The 23027-nt window shown below is 40.1% G+C and overlaps 3 protein-coding genes across 9 annotated transcripts in view; all 3 read right to left on the bottom strand.

Annotated features, from left to right (window-relative positions):
• The window catches only part of slc12a3 (solute carrier family 12 member 3), a gene marked incomplete in the record, with an annotated part of 18615 nt that extends 15968 nt beyond the window's left edge, over nucleotides 1-2647 (bottom strand). The window contains 2 exon segments of the mRNA XM_014033070.1: nucleotides 1734-1868; nucleotides 2256-2647. Coding sequence (XP_013888524.1) covers nucleotides 1734-1868; nucleotides 2256-2540 — 420 coding nt within the window.
• A 2089-nt stretch (nucleotides 2648-4736) lies between these two features.
• LOC106535872 (uncharacterized) lies at nucleotides 4737-10848 on the bottom strand. Of its 7 annotated transcripts, none has more exons than XM_014033018.1 (5): nucleotides 10765-10848; nucleotides 10008-10140; nucleotides 9829-9884; nucleotides 4894-8491; nucleotides 4737-4809 (listed from the first exon to the last, which is right to left on the bottom strand). In XM_014033018.1, exons 2-4 carry the CDS (start codon nucleotides 10031-10033, stop codon nucleotides 5427-5429), a joined length of 3147 nt encoding a protein of 1048 aa, XP_013888472.1. In that variant the 5' UTR covers nucleotides 10034-10140; nucleotides 10765-10848; the 3' UTR covers nucleotides 4737-4809; nucleotides 4894-5426. The 7 variants fall into 7 exon arrangements, with proteins under 7 accessions (XP_013888472.1, XP_013888488.1, XP_013888497.1 ...); XM_014033034.1 differs by lacking the exon at nucleotides 10765-10848 and having other exon boundaries at nucleotides 4894-7537; nucleotides 7646-8491; nucleotides 10008-10226; XM_014033043.1 differs by lacking the exon at nucleotides 10765-10848 and having other exon boundaries at nucleotides 4894-7612; nucleotides 7721-8491; nucleotides 10008-10226.
• A 2570-nt stretch (nucleotides 10849-13418) lies between these two features.
• LOC106536157 (uncharacterized) lies at nucleotides 13419-16001 on the bottom strand. Its single transcript, XM_014033359.1, has 3 exons — nucleotides 15803-16001; nucleotides 15658-15713; nucleotides 13419-14532 (listed from the first exon to the last, which is right to left on the bottom strand). The coding sequence occupies exons 1-3, from the start codon at nucleotides 15826-15828 to the stop codon at nucleotides 13490-13492; spliced, it is 1125 nt and encodes a 374-aa protein (XP_013888813.1). The 5' UTR covers nucleotides 15829-16001; the 3' UTR covers nucleotides 13419-13489.
• Nucleotides 16002-23027: the final 7026 nt, after the last annotated feature.

The raw sequence follows: 23027 nt of genomic DNA, 5'->3' as shown, positions 1-23027 counted from the left end.
TTCGCCCCCTACTGACCTACGGCTGAATCACAGGCATTCAGACAAAATCCTCAACACCTTCTTCAATGCCTGCGTTCGCCCCCTACTGACCTACGGCTGAATCACAGGCATTCAGACAAAATCCTCAACACCTTCTTCAATGCCTGCGTTCGCCCCCTACTGACCTACGGCTGAATCACAGGCATTCAGACAAAATCCTCAACACCTTCTTCAATGCCTGCGTTCGCCCCCTACTGACCTACGGCTGAATCACAGGCATTCAGACAAAATCCTCATCTACTGTTATCATAACGGTTGATTATGTGTTGTCACAGATGTTTCGGACATGTAACTAATCTATTATCAGTCAAAACATAACAGATTAAACTCTGTCAACATTACAAAAAGGAAAACCTAAGAATATAGTGTAGTGTTGTGCTTTTAACATCAGTACTAACCTCTACTAACTTTAAATTTCTTCACATCCATCCATCCATCCATTCACCCACCCATCCATCCATCCATCCATCCATCCATCCATCCATCGTCTATCCATTCACCCACCCATCTATCCATCCATCCATCCATCCATCCATCATCTATCCATTCACCCACCCACCCATCCATCCATCCATCCATCTTTCCATCCATCCAAATGGATGTTTTCTTTGCAGGTCACATAGTATCTGGTGTTTGTCTCCAGCTGGAAGGAGACATCCAGACAGGTCCATCACAGAGACACACAGAACAAACACTTCATGATCCCACACACACTTGGGACAATTCAGAGTTGCAGTTAACTTAACATGCATGATTTTGATCTGTAGGAGGAAACTGGAGTAACATAACAACCTTTTATTGATTTTAATGATGCACTGGACATTTTTATGTTTTTTTTTCTGCATCAATGAGGAACTGGTGCCTATTTTCAGCTGTCGTTGTGCATGAGGCGGGGGGACATCCTGGACAAGTCTATCACAGGGACACATAAAGACAAAACAGAACAAACATCTGTTCATGTTCCCGCTCACATTTAGGGACAATTTAGAGTTACCAACTAACTTAGCATGCATGATTTTATTTTATTTTATTGTGTGTGTGTGTGACACACACACACACACACACACACACACACACACACACACACACACACACACACACACACACACACACACACACACACACAAAAGCATGCATGATTTTAGACTTCAGGGGGAAACTAGAGTAACGTAGTAACCTTTTCTTGTTTTTGTTGTTACATTTATTACAATTTAAGGATCAAAAACTGAAATACACCATGGCTGTGACTTATCCTTTCAGTAGTCACAGGAATTTTTTTATTTAAAGTTGTTGATTTTTTTAAGAAATATGAAATAGCATAATGTGAGTCCATAAAAATTGTTGTTGGAGTTTGTTTAATTTTGTTTTTTTTGTAAATCACTATGAATTCTTGGGGAAAATAGGGGCAGATATATAAGATTTTTTCTCTTCTTTCTGCTGCCTTTCATTTTACGTAAATTTGTATATTTTTTCTAGTTATTTTGTTTTTTATGAAATGAATACATTCCTAAATAAAAAAAATGAATAAATTTTACTCCATCCTCAGTTTGACAGCTTTCATCAATATCTTTGCGACATTTATTCAGTAATTTTTACAGATTTAATCTGTTTAAAGGGTTGTATTGTTGGATTTTATAACATCTCGAGAACGTTTCTTCGTGTATTCTCTGTTGGTCAGATCCTACAGTACCTACCATGACACCCTGTATCCAACCAAAACGAGTGGGTTCAGATTGTGGCTCAGTTTGCTCGTCCTCATCCTCCTCAGATGTGTCTCCTTCCATCTGACCCGCTGTGGTCTCCTCATACAGGGGAGGACTGGAGTCATCCTGGTCAAATGAAGTTGCAGCATCACATCAATCAAACAGATTGAAGATGCAAATAAAAATAAAGAGACAAAACTAACAAGCGTACAGACGGCAACATCATCGCAGCTGCTTCAAATAAGTTTAACGTGGCTGTAAAGCATCAGCAGAGATAAGAAACGTGTTTAATATTTAACAGAAGACAAAAACATTGTGTCAAAAATTAAAGTAAGTTTTGTCTTGCATCACAGCTTTATTTGCAAAAACAAAAAGAAATAATCACTAATCATGATGTGGAACATGAGCATTAAGTTAAAACTAATAGAAATGACCATGTGCAAACTAAATATTTGCTTTTAAGCTTGAAGCTGAAGTCTAACAGGTACTGATGAACAGCAAGGGGTTCCTCACCTCAGGGTTGGCGCGCAGCTGGTACAGGGACGGTCTGGAGCGCCTCCGGCGGCCCAACACCTGAGTGTTGGCGTAGAAGTCGTAGTGTGGTGGGGCATCTAAGGTCTCGTAGCCAGTCAGGGCGCCGGATGCACGGGACGTTTCACTGCTGCCGTCGCCGTAGTACTGCGAATACGCAGACTCATCAAACCCTCCAGAGGTCGGTTTGCCATTTAGCACTGAGGTGGGGAGGTTAGGTCTGTACGCAGCCAAATGAACACCGTTGTTGGCTGCTGGTAGATCCATTCTTGCCACAATAATCTAAAATAAAGTACTCTGCTCCTTGCTGTATTAGTAGAAGAAGAAGCTTCCCCCTGCGCCTGCAGCGATCAGCGGGACAATGAAGGTGAAGGACCCACGCTGCAGTTTAAGGTGAATGTGGGAGGCTTTATTACCAGGGTTGGGTTTAAATTTGACCTCACGGTAGCAATGCAAGAACAGCCCGAGGTCATAYAAGTTGTTCACCTGTTCAATGAACACTCAAACAAGACTCATTACAGGAACTATTAAATCCAACACGGACAAGTTCACATTGCAGGGGGCAGCCAAGAAATGGCTGGTCTGACGTGTACCAGGAAATATACTGGTCCATTCAGAGAGGGATTATGTTCAACATGATCTTCTGCAGAATTTGCTTTAAATAAAAAATAAAATTTATTTAAATGGATTTTGTTTCGCTTGCCATCTTTGTCACATAASATATTAATAATTAATATCCTGTTGGGTGTGTTTTGGTCAGAATTTAAGTTAAGTAGTATCATTACATTCTGAAAACACCGAATGACCTGAGGAACAACCTTGACCAAGACCAAAGCAGTCAACAGAGCTTGAAAAGGTTCCAGTGTTACTATAAATAAAACTTAAGTGTTGTATATCCCATTACATTGCACCCCTACAGCCATCTTAGATAAATTAGCTAAAATTTGCGAACAGATCTCACAAAGTTCCAGAAAATTGCGCGAGATTTATAAAATTGACCAAAATCTCCTCCTGTCACTATAAGATTAAAACTCTGGTACAAAAGTTGGCAAAGAATTGCTAATAATGTGATTGTTAATATGAGTCTTGTTTCTCTGGACCTCAAGCAGGAAAGTTCCTGTTTTTCTCCCTCCTTGTTTTAAACCAGCAACTCGTGTTGCCTGATAATGACAAGTCATCTGCAGAAAACAGCCTTATCTCGCCTCTGCTTTAATTTGTACAAGCTATTTAATTGTCTGAAACCGTTCAGTTTATTCATTTACAGCAATGCCTCACTAACACACACACACCGCTGCGCCTTTCATCGTAACACTTAACAGAAAAGTCACAGCTTTCCGATAAAAGTGTGCATGTACTCACACTCCCTTTTCAAAGGAAACACGACCCTACAAAAGTTTTACATCCCATTCAAGGAGAAACCAAGGTCTCCATTTGTTTAGCCAATAAGTCACCGTTCTACAAACACACCATTAAAAGTGTCCAAATAAAAACAAAAAACTGCCATTTAGGTTTTGTTTGGTTACTTTTACACGTTTGGTGAAGATAAAACTGGTCATTTTTACAAGAAATAATTTCAGTTTGTATTCTAACACAAAAAGTAAGGAAATGAGTGTTTAGGTCATTTTTTGCAACAATGCTTCTTACACTGTTGGAAAGCCCGTTTTCCTTTTTAAAAATGGTGCAACATTTGTAAGGTGCATTTGTGGGATAAACAGTTGCAGATAAAATTGTTTTTATTTTTTGCTGTTGCCATCAACACTTGTTTTAAACTTCTGGTGCCCCCAGGTGCTGCCAGATTCATCACCAAGAATTGTTAAACGAAAAAAAACAAAACTTAAATCTCCCTTTTTGTGCAAAAGTTGATTTTTTTTTACCCCCAATGCATGAACTGACTTTAAACACGTTGAAATATAAACTTCTCTTTTGTAAAGTTTTTGAACTAGAGAATAAAATTAGAACTGTTCAGTTTTACTCTGGTAGATTGATATTTTAGTTTAGTGGTTATTATTATTAATTATTATTATTGTGTTTGAAACCAGCAATTTAGCTCCAGTTTGGAGGGTCTAATAAGTTGAGAATTTGTTGAGCTGCTTTTTGTTTTAGGTCAGGAGAAGCAGTTTAAGTTTCATTCTGGCAAATAAAATTGTTTTTCAGAACAATCTCAAAAAGGCCTTTTTTTTTTTTTTTTTTGCTAAATCTAAATGATTGGACTTTCAAAAGTCAGGTCCATAAAGACTATTTTCTTAAATTAAAAACAAAGTCATTGTGTCAGTGCAATTCCAAATATTAGACACTTAACCCTTTAGCTGCAAGTCAAACTTATAACATTTAGGAATCGGTCCTTTATCGGACAGTTTGGATTTTCCAAGTAGTTTGGGAGGGAAAATGGTTTTAGACACCAGTAAGTTTTCATTTCATCAGCATTACTGAAGCACAAAAACCATTGAGAATGAACCACAGTAGTTTTGAACATTTTGTTTCTTTTAATAAAGAATGCATCAGAAACCATTTCACCGTTCCAGTTAGGCTGGTTAACCTGTAAACAAAAAGAAAAACATTGAAATTATGAGGATGATCAATTGTCAGAATCTGAGAATTGTAAAAAAAATAAAAGGCTCACCTGCACCCTGTTCCAGCTGAGCTGCTCCACTTTTGCCCTCAGATAATAAAAGCTGCTGACACGTGGATTAAAAAAAAGTTTCCAAACTAAAATGCACATCCTCAGGCTCAATYCTCCAATAAAATCTTTATATTCTGGTTTGTACTGGGATTCATTTTCCCTTCATTTAGATGAAATCCACCAAATTCCAAGTACAGGAGTGATACTTTGAGGTAGACAGGGCTATTAAACAAGACTCCCTGTTAAACCAGGCTGGGAAGGATAGCAACAAGCAAGATTACTGGATAAACTTTGCAAACACCCTTTTTTTGAGATTGAAAACTCAAATACTTTAGGGTTTGGTTTGAAAGCAAAAGGACTGTGGTCTCAGAGGGAAACTTYGTTTAAACTGACATTTGGAGAAGTTTGCATTTTAAAGTCCATGCTGGAAACTACMGACATCAGTTCAGGAGCAGAAAGTAAAGAGAAGTGCTCGTTTTTAAATCGGACAACATTATAAAGACTTCTGAGAGCAGCAGCCAGGGACTTCCAGGTTACTTGGACCTCAGAGATTGCCGATTTGGACCAACATTGTACCGTTTCACATGAAAGGCCCTTGGAATGGCGTGCGAAGTTGAACCAGACAAAACGGGTTGAAAAGCCTCAGAGGGAACAGAAACAGCGGTTACCTGTGCACTTGGAGAATAATTGACTGGAACGTTGTAGGACCGCTCATAGTTCTCAGGTTTATTTGGACATCTGCCTACTCCCGACTGGGGTTCCTTGAACGGGTAATTGGAGTTAATCCAGTTTGTGACTGAATCTTGCTCCCTGGAACTAGAAGATGAGTCACACGAGGGTGATTGTAAATCCAAAGTCATTCCTGCAGAGTTTTTTCCACTGAATTTGCCAGGGTATTTTTGAGTCATTGGAGTCTGAAAGGAGCGCTGCCTATGTAAAAAATCATCTCTACCATCTGTGTCAGTAAAGAGTTTTCCATATTTGCCTCTTTTGTCCTGGTTGTGTTCAAAATCTTGTCCAGGAATTTTCTTCTCAGGTTGATATCTAGTTGACAGAAAATGGGGCGTTTCTGATGTTCCAGATGCTTTTTGCCCACTGTTGTACTGAAAAAGATGAGGGGAAGATTCTTTTTGCCACCTTTGGGGCTTTGTAGAGGCCGGTGCAGCATCTAACCGGGAAGATTCAAATGACCGGTCATGACCACCTTGAGGGTAGAGAGGACTTGAGTGTTTTGTTTCTACGTGCTCCTGATGAACACTGGATGGTTTAAAGAGATTGTCTAGTTTAGAAGCAAACGTTAATGAACTACCTGGATATTTGGATTGACCTTGAGCATAGGTGCTGCCACTAGGTTTGAGCCAAGGGTATTGTAAACCTTCACCTGTTTCTGACAGAGTTGGTTTAGGTTGAACAGTTTGATCTTTATCATCTTTTCTCAAGAGTTGTCTAATGTCGGAAAGTTGGAGATAGTTTGAAAGATAATGGACTGGAGATTGAGGCTCATTTGTTTCTGCCTTTTGAACTCCCCAGCTCTGTCCAGTCAGAGTTTTATCCTGGTTAACTGTTCGGCTCGGGTTCCAGGGTGAAATTGTAAGTTTGCCATCAGTAGGTCTGGAGTAAACAGGCTCGTTAAGCTGTTTAGTTTGTTGGAAGACAGAATCAAGGTTTATAAGYGGCCATTTCTTTTCAGGTTCCTCTTGTGGCTTTTGGTTCTTGGTCTGTTCAAAACTTAAGATGGGCCATTTCATTGCAATCTGGGGTGACTTTGATTGGGATTTTGTTGACTCCCGAGTAAAGTAAACAGTATTGTCTGGTTTAATATTCACCAAGTAGCCGTTGTTACTTTGAGTAACGTTGGACACTTCTGATAAAATTGGGATAGAAAACCCCAGTTTAATGTTTGGGATGGAAATTTGGGTACCCTTTTCTTTTCTGGGCTGCTCTGTCAAATCTTTTGTACTAGTACCCCTATATTTGCCCATGTTCTGATATTTGCTTGGATCAGCACCAATATCGTTATCATCTAAATCAGAACCTCCACTCAAAAATCTGTTGAAGTGCAATGGGGATAAATGCAGTTTTGGAATGTCAGGCAGTCGAATAAGCTCCTTGTCCTTTCTTGAGGGGTTCATTTGTGGTCTGTGAACATCTAGATAGTCTTGATGTTGCACAGAAGGTGGAGATGCATGTTTGGTTTCACCTGGTCTTTGAAGGCCCCAACTCAGACTTTCGGGGGAATTTTCATTGCCAACCTGCTGAGGACTGCTACTTTGGCTCAGTAGCAAAGATAAAAAGTTAGGCTTTTTAGTCTCTTTGTAAACAGGCTCATAAGTCTGCTGGGTTTGAAGTACAGGGTCCACTTGATTAAAGAGAGACCATTTTGATTCAGTCTGTTGCGTTGGCTCTGATGCTATCTGACTGTGGTCAGGCCATGTCAGTTCCATCTGTATTTGCATTGGTTCCTGTGTTACTGGATGGTGGTCTGGCCAATGTTGTCCTGTCTGTTGGGTTGGTTCCTGTGCTACCCAATTGTAGCCCTTTGACGCAGTCTGCTGTTGGATTGGTTCCTGTGTTACCAGTTGGTAGTCTGGCCATTTTGATCCAGTCTGCTGTTGGGTTGGTTCCTGTGCTGCCTGATTATAGCCTGGCCATTTTGATGCAATCTGCGATTGGGTTGGTTCCTGTGTTGCCTGATTGTAGCCTGGCCATTTTGACCCATGTTGGGTTGGTTCCTGTGTTGCCTGATTGTAGCCTGGCCATTTTGATGCAATCTGCGATTGGGTTGGTTCCTGTGTTGCCTGATTGTAGCCTGGCCATTTTGACCCATGTTGAGTTGGTTCCTGTGTTGCCTGATTGTAGCCTGGCCATTTTGACCCATGTTGGGCTGGTTCCTGTGTTGCCTGATTGTAGCCTGGCCATTTTGACCCATATTGGGTTGGTTCCTGTGTTACCTGATTGTAACTTGGCCATTTTGATCCAGTCTGCTGTTGGGTTGGTTCCTGTGGTATTTGATTAAAAGCAGGCCATTTTGGTTCCGTCCGTCTCCAACTAAGTTTTTCCATTTCTGGTTCCTTGTATCTGTTCAGTGGCTTGCTAGGGTTAAAAGATGTAACTGATAGGGGAATGGTTAAGTTAAATTCGATGCTGGGAACTTGGTTAGTTTCTTCATATGGGTACTTTGCAGAATATTTGTTTTCAGGATCAACAAACTGAGAAGCTTCAAAACCACTTTGCACATTTTCAACTGTACTTGGCCTTTTTCCAGATTCAGTGAWGTAATTTTTATAATCATAACCTTCAACAGAATCAGTGTTTTGATTCACAGGGTTGACAAAAGGAATATCCAAGCTGATCTGAAAGCTTTTAGGCCGAGCTACTGGKTCTCTTTGTGGTGTGAAATAGCTTTTTTGTTGTGTAGTTTGGGCTGGGAACATTTGTGGCCTACGGGGACTCATTTGCTTGTGCATCTGGTTTTGACCCTGACCAGTTCTAAAACCTGGAGGTTTYAGCCACTTTATGGGACCAAAAGCCTGCAAGTTTGTTTTGGGCTGCCTCAGAGTCCGGGCATAGTGAAGAGGGCGACGGTTCCCATACCCAACTGCAACAAAACAAATGTACTCAATATTAGGTTCTGATACAAAACTTTGATCTTTCAATATGTATTATAGTTAATTATATACATTTTATAAATAGTGTAGATAATTATTGCATTGTGTTTGAATTTAATTAGCTGATACAGAAGACATTGGACCCAGTTTGAAATGTGCCCTTATAATCAATGGGTCATTTTATCGTTCGTATGGAAACTTAATTTTAATTTCAGAAAGAATATACCAATGTCACATTTGAGTTTAACAAAACTAGGACAATTAAATGTACTGCTATTAATATAAGTTGTCTGAACTCAACATTTGTTTAATTTTACTTGTAAAATATGTTAAGGTTCTACTGAAAACTCTTAGATGACCAAGCTCAGAAATGAAGCTATAATAATCTCATGAAATAAACCACTACAATTTCAGTTCATTTGCCATATGAAACTTGGAAATTTTCAAAATGTAAGTTTATGTAACAAGTGGCGAACATGCATCCAGTTGTATTGATAAAGAACATCAAAGTTAACTTTCAGTGATGACCTATTTAAATGCCTTTTTGGTTTAGAATACAGTAAAACAAGTTATCATTGCTGGAAAAAGCTTAACATTAGAATCATCTCATTCTGGATCTTTACYGTGTACAGTCCAGTAGAATAGGTTTTCTAAACCAAATGACTTGTGGTGTTGCATCTGACAGATGGTCAGTTTAAGAGCAAATTTCCAACAATTAACTCCTTGAGTCTCAAACTAGCTAGCTGTCCAGGCAAGTTTTAATTTCAACACCAGACAATGACCGGGTGTGCACACAGTTCTATTTAAAACTTGTTCCACATGAAAATGTCTCAGAACTGGACCACAAACCACATTTCAGTTATTCCGTGTATATTCTGACAAGTCACACGATACAACACAAAATTGAGATAAAGCATTTAGCTGAAATTTTAAGATTGAGTTTTAAGTTCGTATAAATTCAATTAAAAAAACTGCATTGGAGTAGTTGCTAGTTTGACATCCTCATGTTCATTAAAACTTAAAAAAGCTGCTATTTATCCCATTTAAAAATGCATAATGGCAGTGTTTTACTGAATAAAAGCATCACTGCACAAACAGAAGTGAAAGCACAAGGCCTAAACTGCTGCAAAGCTTCAACTACGTCAGTCAGGCTGACTTAAAGTACCCATGCTGCACAGCACAGTTCTGCCAGAATCATGGACTGTGTGGTATGAAATTTTATCAATATCTCCCAAGGCTTTACTGTCCTTAACTTCAAATAAAATTCATAATAGAGATGACAGACTGATTACGTAAAACAAAAAAACAAAATGTAGGTCAGACTCACCTCTTGGCCAAACATGAGAGCAGGTCAGAGCACTTAATAACCAAAAGACCAATAATCTGCAACAGAAGAACAGCAACAAAATCTCATCAGATTTTCATTACAAAAACATTTAATACTTCTTTTATATTTTACACTTTGCCCGAAAAGAGAATGATTTGATTCATGATCAAACCTGGTACCTTAAAATCAGGAGGACAGCAGCCATGACTGCTGCAGCTGCACTTGGTGAATGTCCTGTGAAACCTTGCTGAGCTGCCCTGTCACTTCCAGCTCTAAATAAACTGTGGCCTGTTCAAATCCACCCACCAGGTCCTGCAATCAAACATGTGTTGAGGCTCACCTGTGTCATCAGCCTTGTGCTGTAATGAGGTGCTGTGCACATGCAAAAAAAAACAAAAAAAAAAAAAACCTGCCTCACCTCACACAGGTGTGGCCATTTAGTCTGATTGGCTTCTTGCCAAAACAAAACAAACAAATAAGAAAAAAAAACATGACAAATAAAGAAAATTGTGACTCTTTAAGAAMTGAACATTTCTTTCCTGCAAAGTGACAACATCACTAATATGAATCTTTTTGTTTATGTGGGAATTCTCTCACTCAGTGTAATTACAAAGCCAGCTTCATCAGAATCCTTTACACAATTTGTGTTTTTGTTTTCAAATATACCACACATTTTGAGCTTTCTTATTATTTTGGAAAGAATATGATCACACTAAAATCAAAATAAAGTAACTGTGTGTCAGCAGATCCACTCAGGCTTTACTCAAAGCTCCTGTAACGTTTCTGTGAGGAGTCACAGTGAAAGTTAAATGGTTGATATTAAAAGYTCTGTACTGTTTTCAATGACAAAATAAATGACGATTGATGGGGTTTTTAACGAAACAGTTGCAGTACAAGTTGATCTTTTAATGCCACTCAGCTCACGCTGCACCCGACCTTGACTTCGCTCCCCGCCCCACACGCCGGTGCGATCCTGAGGCTTTTTCCAGCTGAACCTGGCCAGTTCCAAGGAACCAAGGCCCGGCCACCGGCGGGCATCCTCCCCTGCTGGCTCCACTTTCCCAGGTCAGGTCACCTGTCCAAAAGGTACGCTGCTAAACTGAGGTCTTAAATATTAAATCTAGACCTATCCATAAGAATTGTTGTCAAAGAAGAAGTTGATGGTTTTTTTTGTTTTTTTGTTTTTTTTTACTTGTAGATTATTATTGTTTGAAATTATTTTTTTGGAAAAAAGGGGCAGATTTATAAAAAAAATCTTGTTTTTGCTGCCTTTCATTTTATTTGTGATTAGTATTTTTATTGTATATAGAATTTATTTTGTTTGTAAATGAATAAATGAAAAAGTGTATACCGGTACATATATATAATTTGGAGCCTTTACATTTTTCACTAACATATTTCTTTTTATCTCTGAAAGGATAAACCAAATATTTTGTTTTGAGAGTCTCTGTATTTTATCCTTTTGTATAAGAAAGAATGCCGAAGGTTATTCAGTTGATTTAGTTTCATTATGCGTTACATGACTAACAGTTTAAAATCCTATAAGAGTTGTAAAAAGATAATCATGACAAGAAACAAACTGGTTGTCAGAAATATGCAAAACAGTCAAAGCAACTGAGAAATATCAAATAAAAATTTCTGAAAAGCCAATAACTAGGATTAGAAATTTAATGCTAATGAATTAATTATTTTGCAGTGTAGGTCGTCAGTCACAATTTAAAATAAAGTTAAAAGAATAAAACCTTTGGAAAAATGCAGAGTAATAGTTAAAAATAGAAATATCTACGTTTTTCTGCTTTTTATTTTCAGGATTTTCATATTAAAATCACATAATTTGAAAGTTATGTTAATTTTCCTTTTGAATGCTGAGTCAAATGTTTTTTAAAAGCCTCTCAAAATGAATTTAATCATCTCCAGGGGTGTCAAACTCCTGTCCTCGAGGGCCGCTATCCTGCATGTTTTAGAGGTTTTCTTGCTCCAACACACCAGATTTTGATCGCTGGGTAATTAACAGGCTTCTGCCCAATTTGAAGAGTTAATTCAATCACTGAATCAGGTGTGTTGGAGCTGGAAAACCTCTAAAACATGCAGGATAGTGGCCCTCGAGGACTGGAGTTTGACACCTCTGATTTAGACTTACCAAGGTCTTCTTTCAAACAGCTGCAGTGTTGATGCAAGAGATTTTCTTTTTGTGGATACTTCCTAAACTTTTAAAAATGTGTCAAACACTCGTTTTGTTTCCAGCTCAGAGGGTAAAACCTGTAAGTCATGTCAGCTGTCACAGCAACAAACTAGATCAAAATATTGCTTTTTGCTGCTACAGACTAACATTGTGTTGTACCACAGGAAGCAAGGTGAACCAGTGGTGCATCAGACTGAGCAGCAGCCTTGGTCCTTTTTTCTGACATTGAACACACCATTCTCAATGAACTATGATGGGTCTTCAGGTTTGTTTATTTTTCCCTCGACTGTTGATTTAAACCTGATGGGGTGATGGAGAGGGCAGTTAGCCAAGCTTCATTAAAAGGACTGATTTGATAAAACACATGGCTGCTGAAAAACCCTGAAGTACCTGCGGTCCAACACTTCTGAAAAGTGTAAAAATAGYTACATTCTGCTCAAACCATAAATATAATTGGAAGTTTAAGTTTTGAAAATGCTAATTTTTGAGGCGTTCAGTTCATAGGTTCAGTTTTACCTTTTGGTTTCCATTGTTTTATCGTTCACCACTGAAAACAGCATATAAATGCTGGTGTTTTGGTAAAATGTCAGTTCTTTCAAAACTAGGCTGTTGGAAAAAAATCATCCAGTTTTAGTTACTGGGCTGAGAGTGTGGCAGTAGTTACTCCATTAAGTCAGAAATAACAGCTTCTGCTGCACAAAACTAAACATTTACACTAAAACCCAAAAAGGCTGACAGTGTTTTCAAAGAAATTCAGTGAAACTGCTTCCACTTTCATAAACTCACCTCTGCTTATTAGGGGTGCAACGATACAGAAAATTCAGGATTCGGTTCGATATTTTAGTGTCTCGGTTCGATATAACAGAAATTTCCATGCCCTTTTAAACTTCTAATTTATTGAAATTTGTGCAACCTCAATAGTACCATTTTTAAATTAGATTTTAACTTAAAATTTGCTGAAACAGCAAGTTTCTCAGTGGATCTGTGCTCGAAAATGCAGCCTAGAGGGAGTAGTCAAATAGAGATCCTCTGATCCTTCAGAGCATCTTCAGAAGACAAGTTGATACAATATTTTTGAAAAATTTGTATACAAGTGTGTATTGAACCTAAAGCACTGTATTTAATGGTTCGAAACGTGTACATGTATTTTTTTGTCACTTCAGTAGAAACAGATACCAAATATTAAAGTTTTTCTTCAGTGACTTTTTTTTTTAAGTGAAGTGAAAATAGAGACAGAAAAAACAGAGAGAAGTACATGTATTGTTGCACCCCTACTGGTTACCGGAGTTGTTCTCCCACCTTACCAAAAACCATTTAGAAAAATGTAAAACCACTAATTAAGACACATTTACTGTACCTACACATCCTGCACGTACAATTTTATCAATAAACCAAAATGTCACAAAACTAAAGCCAAAAATTTAGAAAGTTTATTAATGCAATGTTAGACATCTGAAGGCAGTTTCTGGCTGAAACTCGTTAGTGAATCCGTCCTCTGAAGAGCTGTGGGCACAGCACCCACKGCTCACCCTGACTGCTCCGTGCTTCAGGAGGAGGAGGAGGAGAACATCTCATTCTTGGGTAGACCCTGCTGCTTTGAGGTTTTTTGGACTCTGGAGCTTTGACCGGTTTCCTCTGCTGGTAATCTCCAGGAACAGGGGTATTTTTGATGGACAGATGAAATTGCGGCAGCCGTTTCGATATTCCCTCCATCCAGTTGTTCCCCCCTGAAGGACTGTCGTGGCCTGCTGCCAGGATCTGACTCAGGATCGGCAGTTGCTGTAGGATTTGCTGCTGGAGCTTCTCCAGCTGAGCTCGTTGCTGGATCTGCTGCTGCAGGGCGCTGGGGTTCACTTGGTCCTGACTAACCAAGGGGCAGCCCAATGGACCAAAACAAGGACTGGGTCCCTGACCGAGATGCATGATGGCCCTCTCAAGTCCAAACTCCGGTGAAAGTGGCTCGGCCGGTCCTGACTGACTAAGGTAAGCCAGATCTGGTCTTTGGAGATTAGGCCTCCTGTCTGAACGGTCTGGTACTGGAGCAGTAAATCTAAAGTTGAGACCTGGGTTAGGTTTTCTTTTAGCCTTGTTCTTGGGCGAACCTGTCTGCTCAGACCAAGAGGGACCACCAGCCTCTTCTTGGTAGAAAACTGGGCTCACCCGGAATGAGTCTCCTTCTCTTAAGTTCTGGAACCACTCTGATCCTTTCACAGAAGCAAGCGTTTTGAGGAGTTGCTGAACAGGAACATTTACATTCAACTCCATTTTCTTTGCATCCACATCAGGATTGTGTGAAGGCACCACGTCAGAGGGATACTGAACGTGAATTTGAGGCAGGTACTCATGGGGGTTCTGGATTTGATCGGGCCAACCCAGCTGGTGGTTGGCTCCTGGGTGCTGACGGTTCTTCCTGAAACCCTCCAAAATCTTTGCCCAGGGATTGTGAGGGTTTTTAAGTTGCCCCTCACGTTGAATGTGATGGTCATAAGGCTTTCTGACACCCTGTGATGATGGAGGATGAGCTGTGAACAGAAGAGTTGGAGAAACATGGTCACTTAGGATTCAAAACTTTGAATATTGTAGGAATGTTACAATCTTCATTCACTGGGACAGGAGAGTTCATGCATTTGTCTACAATTCCAGTGTTCAAAGTCATTTCATAATTTGGGAAATAATTAACGCTTTTGAGTAACTTTCAAGGTTGTTTGTTGACCCGAAAGTGGTTTTGGAAAGCCYGGAAGCAGGATAACCCGATGTGGCCATTCTGAGAAATTTGAGTCTTATTAAAGGGATCCGATTAACTGTAACATTATCAGATAAAGTCTATTTTAACTGTAAAATAAAGACTAAAAATACTGTAGGCTGTTTAGTTTTGTGCATTTTTAAAAATATATTTTAACAYGGACGGASCCATTTTATTTACWCRCAAAGCATTCTGGGTAAATGATGACGTGGATAGGTCCTCGGTGCGAGGCTGCTAGCGAGCTGTATCCACCCTGAAGGTTAATCTTGGACGATATCTGATAATCGACTCTTTTAAATGAAACCAGAGAGCGTTGACAGAGAGGAGAAGGTAGAAATGACTCAGCCTGGAACTGAAAATATGGATGGAGGACRACAGAGCTGCTTCATGGAAGAAGAACCTTAGCTTAGCCTGTTAGCCTTTATGCTAGCACTGATGCCATATTGTCTTATATGTATTAGCTCGACGCTAGCATGACAAACAAGCTAAAGTGAGGTCCTCCATCCATATTTTCAGTTCCAGGCTCTCCTCTGTCAACGCTCTCTGGTTTCATTTAAAAGAGTCGATCATCAGATATTGTCCAAGATTAACCTTCAGGGTGGATATAGCTCGCTAGCAGCCTCGCACCGATGACCTATCCACGTCATCATTTACCCAGAATGCTTTGTGTGTAAATAAAATGGCCCCATCCATGTAGTATATTTTTACATTTAGTTTAAAAATTATAAAAAAATAAACACCCTACAGTATTTTTACAGTCTTTTACAGTTAAAATATATGTTTATGAAATAAAGTCTAATGTTACAACTAATCAGGGATCCCTTTAAGAAAGTTGGCATCATTTTTTTGCATTTGATTTGGCTCAAATTCAAATTTCAACCACATTTTGTCAAATCAAGCTTACCTGTGGCAAATATTGAGTTGTGTTCAACTTCACTCAACAAGCAAACCAGCAGTAGTCTGTGAAGGAGTTACAAGTTTAAATTRCATGTACTTCTCACACTTTACATATACATATTTATAAATCCATTTCCCAATAAACCCCATACCTTGTAACGAGGAACCCAGCAGGCATGGCTGCTGCAGCTGCACCTCTCAAACAGCCCGCTGATCCGAAGTATAGGGTTTTAACTTTTACAATGTCAACAAACAAAACCACTCACATCTGAGTTCACCATGTGTACTCTGTTCAGTTATACTTATGTTTGTCKGCCTCCTCCCTCTTGCATGCAGGTAACCCTCAGGTGCAATCAATCACTCACTGAGGAGAGACAGAGCCAGGTGTAAACCCCACAGGACTCCGCCTCACCAGGTGTGATCACTTGGGTTGATGAACCTGACAGAGAGGACTGATGGAGCCCAAAGAGAGTAGAGATCAGTCAAGATAAGCACGTCGAACTTCAGAAATTGAATGGTTTGATAAATAAATAAAGCTGCAAYGTAACAAACCATTTTTCTGGTCACTTTTTCTTGTTGTAGAGCTTGTTTGTGGAAACAAAACCTTAATGAACCTTACATCTGTCATAAAAACTGAATTTTCTTTCCTTTAAAGTACCTGTGACATTAAATTTTTTATGATAATTATGAATTTTTTAGAAAGATAACATTGATAACATATTGTAAAATAAAAAAATTCACGCCGCTGAGATGAACTGTTAAGATATTTGCATTTGAAGTCACAGGAAGTGATGTCAAAGGGGAATGTCTGCATTTGAACAGAGCGTCGCTAAATTGGCTAACAACACAGGCTGTAGAGAATAATCTCTTTAGATTATTTTAATCCCTATCATCGAGAGATGAGAAAAAGTCAGAGTTCAAATAATATTGTGCCAATAAACAAAAACGGGAGGTTTTTTTTTCCTTAGAGTTCCCCCTTTATGTCACTTCCTGTTTCACTTTAGCTGAGCCAAATGCAAAAGAAAATATGCCAATTATGTGACATAATTGGTAAAATGAATTCATGTGTATTATGCCAAGTTTCTTAAATATAAATATATTTTCTTTGACTTTTTGTATTTCATGGATATGCATGTCACAGGCACTTTAAACCGGCGGAAGCAGCTAAACAAGCGCAGCCATCAAAGACTCAGAGAGGTGAAGAACCTTCTGTTTATCCTTCCCTCTTTCCTGGAAGACATTTTCATGTCGAACCATTTTTCTGAACACCTTTAACCCATGAGGTCACATTTAACATAAGCATTAATTATCACCCACAGCTAACAGAAAATATGATGTGTTCATTTGTCCTGTCTTAGCAAAATGAATGAAACTTGCAGAAAGTTATCATTGGTTGTTCATTTGCAAGTAAAAAAAATTGGAGTTAGCTTAATACAAGATGGCTGCCACAGCCAACGGGCCTTTGGCTGTGTCCAAAACGACAGGCTGGGTCCTCCGGAGGACCCAGACTCCCCGGTCGCGGCGGGCCGGGTCCTTGGTAGACCGGGAAGACCGGAAAAGAAGAGGCTGTGAATTTGGATGGTCTAGCCTCCCCTCCTTACTCCGGCGTAAGGTTTCCGTCTTGAAAATCTTTTCAGGACCCCACCCTGATGTTTCAGGACCCCACTTTGGGTCCCGACCCCAACTTTGGGAAACACTGCTCTAGACAATCATGTTGTAACTCATCTTATCTTCGTTTTATTTCTTTGCCCGGAATAAAAATCCACAGCTGCTGCAAACATTGCCTTTTCTATGAAACACTGCAGGTGATGAAAGACTGAAATCGAACGAGTGGTATGATAATTTAGCGAAATGCTACATGCTGAAAACAATGCTTCCAGGACAGAACGGTTCGTGTTTCCGGTACGGATCGGACAGCCGCAAACCCCGTGTCGGTGCACGTAAAAACAAATTTAAAAAAGCCACTGATGATGCAGAAATTAAGAAACTAATGTTCAGTTTTGTTTTCTACTGAAGTGGCTTTTTTTTTTTTTTTTTTTTAAAAAGGGAAGCTCTTAAATTTCAGAACAGCTGAAGGTAACATGCTTACCTGGTTGTACAGAATTGAACTATGTGCCTTGAAAGTACATCACACCCTCTTTAAGTAGAGTTTTCTCATCAGTTTGGGACCTTTGTTACTTCCAGCTTTTACACTTATTCACTAGTGCAGCAGAGAAACAAGTGAAAACTTGGAATCCCAAACTTCAGATGAAGGGACTGAAGCTTCAGGGGAAATGAAAATAAAGCCTGCCTCATACATTGCTMCCTGCTGAGTACAATTTGCACAGACCAGGTTGTGTAGAAAAGTAACTCTGGAATGTGAATTCTCACTTTTCAGTTCTGTCAGCTTCTCCCATTTCAAAATAAAAGCAGAATTGCATCCAGGTAGTATGGGAATGACTTTAAAACCATTTAAATCCATTGCAACGGTTCCAGCAGCTGTTCAAGCTTTAAGATGTTAGAAATGTTTGTTCCAGGCCGACAGGCGTTGTGCTCCAGCGTTTACACCAAGGTGAGTCGTCAGAGATTGATCGCCGGCCTTGGTCATGCTTTCTGCCGCGATGAGCAGAGCTCTCTGTCTGATGGAACGACGATGGATGTCCTGAAGGTTTCCACTGGTTTATTTTTGCTCCYGTTTTATTTGTCAGTTGATTTACGCCGGCGGATGCGAGGCGGAGGAGGTGGCAGCRGCGCCGGTGACGGTTAACTTCTTGCTTGATTAATGAGATAGATTTTGCTCAGCACAGCTTTGTGTGTTTTGGCTCGTGTTTTGAAATGATGCTGGCAGGTTAAAGCTGAAGCCAAACCACACCTGGTTAATGTGCCGCTCAGGAGACTGGGACAGAGTGAAGATGAGACTCAGTCTGATGGTTTCCTTACATTTACTGTTCAGTTCCCTAACATAAYATTTGTTGTGAATTGGAGCTGTGGAAACAAAATTAATTTAAATTTGCTGTCTGCTGTTAACAGTCACTAATAAAACAAAAGGACAGTCATGTTATTTTAGAAGTCAGCAGTTGTGTCATGTTAAAATGTAGGATTTAACCAAAATAAATTAAGGTCTTAAAATTACCTGTGACATAAAGGCAAGATGTATAAAGGATGAAATGTTAATGAAGCATCTTAACTGTTCAATTTTTCATGAACTTAACTTTCAAAAGATTAGGCTTTATACTACTGAAGCCCATACATTTAGAAAACAGCAGAGATTTACAGAGTTCAAATATCCAAACCTGTTTAAAAGTTTTAAAACCAGCAGGGGGCAACAAAGTACACTTCAATTTCTAAAACCATTGACCTTTTCCTTGGTTTAATTTGTRAACTGTTCACAGGTAATTTATTGGAATTACACACATTTTCTTTAAACATACTTGTAATGACTGAAGTTACCAAATGTCTAAACTTCAACATTTAATTCAGCTGTTTTTTTTTTAAATTAAGCCCATTTGTATTAATGTATTAACCTTTTGGCTTCAGTAGCTCAACAGTACAGTTTTACCAATGGCCATTTCACCTAATACAAAGTGGATCCAAGTTTAATAGGATTTTAATCATATTTTCTAAAGTAGAAAAGTCCAAACTGGATCCACAGGTTTTCAAACTCAAACCTCTAGTCATTTTAAGTAAAAAAAAAAAAAAACTAGTTTGATTTTAAAAAATTGCAGAAAATTTAGAAATTTTTCAACAAAAATGAATGATTCTTTGATCCCATGAAGGGAAATCTGCATACAGTTCAGTTTAAAGAATGCAGCATCAAATATCTAGAATTTATCAGTTCTTGAATCTTTAACCATGTCCCATCGAACTATGGAAGCGATTAAGTAACAAAATCCTAATTAAAATGGATTAATAGAAATGCTGTTTCATTTTCAACATGTACCTGAATCGCTTCAATATCGAACAAGAGCTAGACTTTAATGGTAATCCACTGCTCAGTTTTAGTCACCAATAATGCATCAACTTCCATTAAATTTTTTTTTTATTCGAAACRAGACAGTTTTGCTGCCAACACTGACTGTTCTGAAGGCACTCATTAGGATCCAGAGACCTCAAGATGAGTTTTCATCTGGAGCTCAGGGTTGTAGAAGTCCAGTGGCAACCCTTAAACTCATCAACTCCGCTGCCGCCAGGTAAGAGGTAAGCTCAAGTTTTCTTTGTCACCATTTCTTTTCGAGGGAACTCAAAAATATTATGGCGGAATGAAGACAGGCCATGTTTAAAGTCTGACAGATGGTGGTGGAGAGGTTTGTGACAGCGGCGGTGTGGGGGACAGTGGTGAGGTGGATGGTGGGGACCTTGATGTGGGTGATGGGGACCAGGATGCTTTGGCGGATGAGGGTGATGGGGACCTGGACCTGGACCTGAACGCCTTGGCAGATGCGAGTGATGGGGACCTGGACGCCTTGGCAGATGCGAGTGATGGGGACCTGGACGCCTTGGCAGATGCGAGTGATGGGGACCAGGACCAGGATGCTTTGGCGGATGAGGGTGATGGGGACTAGGACCAGGATGCTTTGGCGGATGAGGGTGATGGGGACCAGGATGCTTTGGTGGATGAGGGTGATGGGGACCTGGATGCTTTGGTGGATGAGGGTGATGGGGACCTGGACGCCTTGGCGGTTGAGGGTGATGGGGACCTGGACCTGGATGCTTTGGCAGATGCGGGTGATGGGGACCTGGATGCCTTGGCGGATGCGGGTGATGGGGACCTGGACCTGGATGCTTTGGCAGATATGAGTGGTGGGGACCAGGACCTGGATGCTTTGGCAGATGAGGGTGGTGGGGACCAGGACCAGGATGCCTTGGTGGATGCAGGTGATGGGGACCCGGACAATGCATCAGGGGATGTGGACAGTAAGATCCTGGACAATGATGCCTCGGTGGATGAGGAGGATGATGGGATGAGGAAGAAGAGTCTTCATCTTTAACATGGTGTGGTTTGTTAAAGGACAAGTAGAACAAATGACTGGGTTTTGGTCCTTCGGTACCTTTTTCCTCATCACAATCAGCCGGGCGCATCCTACCGAGAATGCGAAGTCTACCACCCTTTTTTCGATCATGCCAGCCTGAGCATTTCAAAAAATGGGTCCGTGGTAACTCTTTAGGAACTTTATCCTGTTGATCAGCTACTAAAGTTTCACCTGTAAGAGAAGATGACGAAGTATTCAAACTTAATTATAAAGTCACCATTGGACAATTCCAACACTTTGTTCAGTAAAGTTTGGACAGATAGGATACCTGGTGGGTTGCTTAGCTGAAACTTATTGCCACTCAAAGCTGGAGAACAGGTCACTTCCATCAGCAAGTAAAACAGCAATGGTCTGTAAACGTAACATTATAAGTTACTGATCATAAGCTGCATTTTTCAAACTTTAACTCTTTACCTCATTATTAGGAGGGCAGCCATGGCTGCAGCAGGTCTCAGCCAAGTGCTGAGCTGGTCTGTGGATTCAGATTGCTCCAATTTACACAAATAAATCCACCAGCTGCTCCTCCACCCTCCAAATAAAAAAAATAAAAACACATTCACCTCAAAGCTCAATGGGTATTCTATGCTGTCACCTTTATATGTTTCCTACCCACAGGTATCTCTCAGCCGCTATCAATCGTGAATTTTATTGAGAAGTTGAGCAGAGGCATCCGAGCTGACCAAAAAAAAAGAAACCTCCACCTCACACAGGTGTGATCACTCGCTCTGATTGGCCTGTTAAGAGAGCAGTGATCTGTCCCCCTCTGAGGTGAGTCATCAGGGAGGACACCTGTTCTCAAGCCCAGAAACGATTCTTCTCAGTGAAGTGCTGCAATTTGGCCACATCTGGTGATATGATCCAAGTCATTTGGCTCAGCGCACCAAAAAGAAAAGCTGTCTCTCTTATTGGCTCCTCACTTCACAGAGAGCTCCAAAGCTCTGAGGTGGCTCTTCATGCTCCATAACTTTGGGAGCCTTCTGGTTTTGAAAATTCAGCTTTTTGTGATGCAGGTTGTTACAACATTTGAATGTAGTTTAGGGTTTTTGGTAAAGTAGTTTTAAAAGTCAAACATGGATCATAAGAAACAAACATGTAGAGAAAAAAAAAAAACACAAAGCTGAAACTGATTCAAGAGTTGGGAATTAAATGTTTGAGCCAGAGACAGATGGTGGTACCTTCCTGTACAAAACGTGATTAAAGAGTGTTTAGTCAAATTTGCTCTGCAATCAGTTTTATTTGCCTCAGGATGATAAGAAGACAGAAGACACCCCCCTCCACACACACACACACACGCACAGTCTGGTGCAGCTGTCTTTATGGGGACCTGGCATTGACTTCCAGTATTTTCTACAGCCTGACCCTGACCACCAACCCTAACCCTAACCTCACAGGCATGTAGCTGACCTTAAAACTGACCTAAACTCCATTCACACCTTAGCCCTAAACTTAACCCCCGACCCACCAATGGCATTCCCCCTCATGATGACTAGACTCAGGTCCCCATAGGTCCCCACAAATAGGAGTGTATGCCAAAAAACTGTCCCACGACGTAAGGAATACCAGTCCCTCCCCCACACACACACAGCTTTGTATTTGCATCAAACTGAGGACATTGAATTGACTTCCATTCATTTTTGTAACTGTATTTATGCCAAACCCAGACATTTTCCCTAAAACTAACCTCATTTTCCCAAGGTTAACTTCCCAGGTAACTTAAACTCAATTCACACCTTAGTCCTGGATCTAAACCCCCAATCCAAAAACGAAGTTCCACCGTATTAGGACCGGTCTTTGGTCCCCATTCTCGAAGTCGGAGTGATGTCATTCAGTCACGTGATTTCAACATCCATTTTTTTTTATGGGGGAAAACAAAAGAGACGCCGAAGCGCGTTGCAGCTGAAGGGAGCAGTAAACACGGTAATCTCGTGGAAAAAACACCGCTGTCAATCGTCAGTCTCATCTTTCTCTTAAACTGAAAAAAATATAACCCCCCAGACCTTCTTTTTGACTCGAGGCTCAAAGGTCTCTGACAAGCACTAAAAAAATCTACAGGAAGAAGAAAATAAAAAGGGACAAAATTTGAATGGAGATTGGCGGCAATGARGAGCCGGTGAGAGCAGGACTTTATTAATGAGATCTGTGACTTTTAACATGTTTGGATTTTATAGTTAGTGTGTATTTTTGAGTGTTTACTCTTCATTTTAGCCAGTTTTAGTGTGTTTTAAATTAAAACAACGAGGCAATTCTTTTTAAACAAGGAGAAGCACGGAGGTCTGCAGAGACAGAACGACAATACGTGTCTTATTTCTCTCCCCTCACACTTGCATCCATCCATCCATCCATCCATCTTCTTCCGCCTATCCGGGGC

The sequence above is a fragment of the Austrofundulus limnaeus genome, unplaced genomic scaffold (genome assembly GCF_001266775.1).
Source record: "Austrofundulus limnaeus strain Quisiro unplaced genomic scaffold, Austrofundulus_limnaeus-1.0 Scaffold7, whole genome shotgun sequence".
NCBI classification, from domain to species: Eukaryota; Metazoa; Chordata; class Actinopteri; order Cyprinodontiformes; family Rivulidae; genus Austrofundulus; species Austrofundulus limnaeus.
This window is presented reverse-complemented; position numbering and strand designations above follow the sequence as displayed.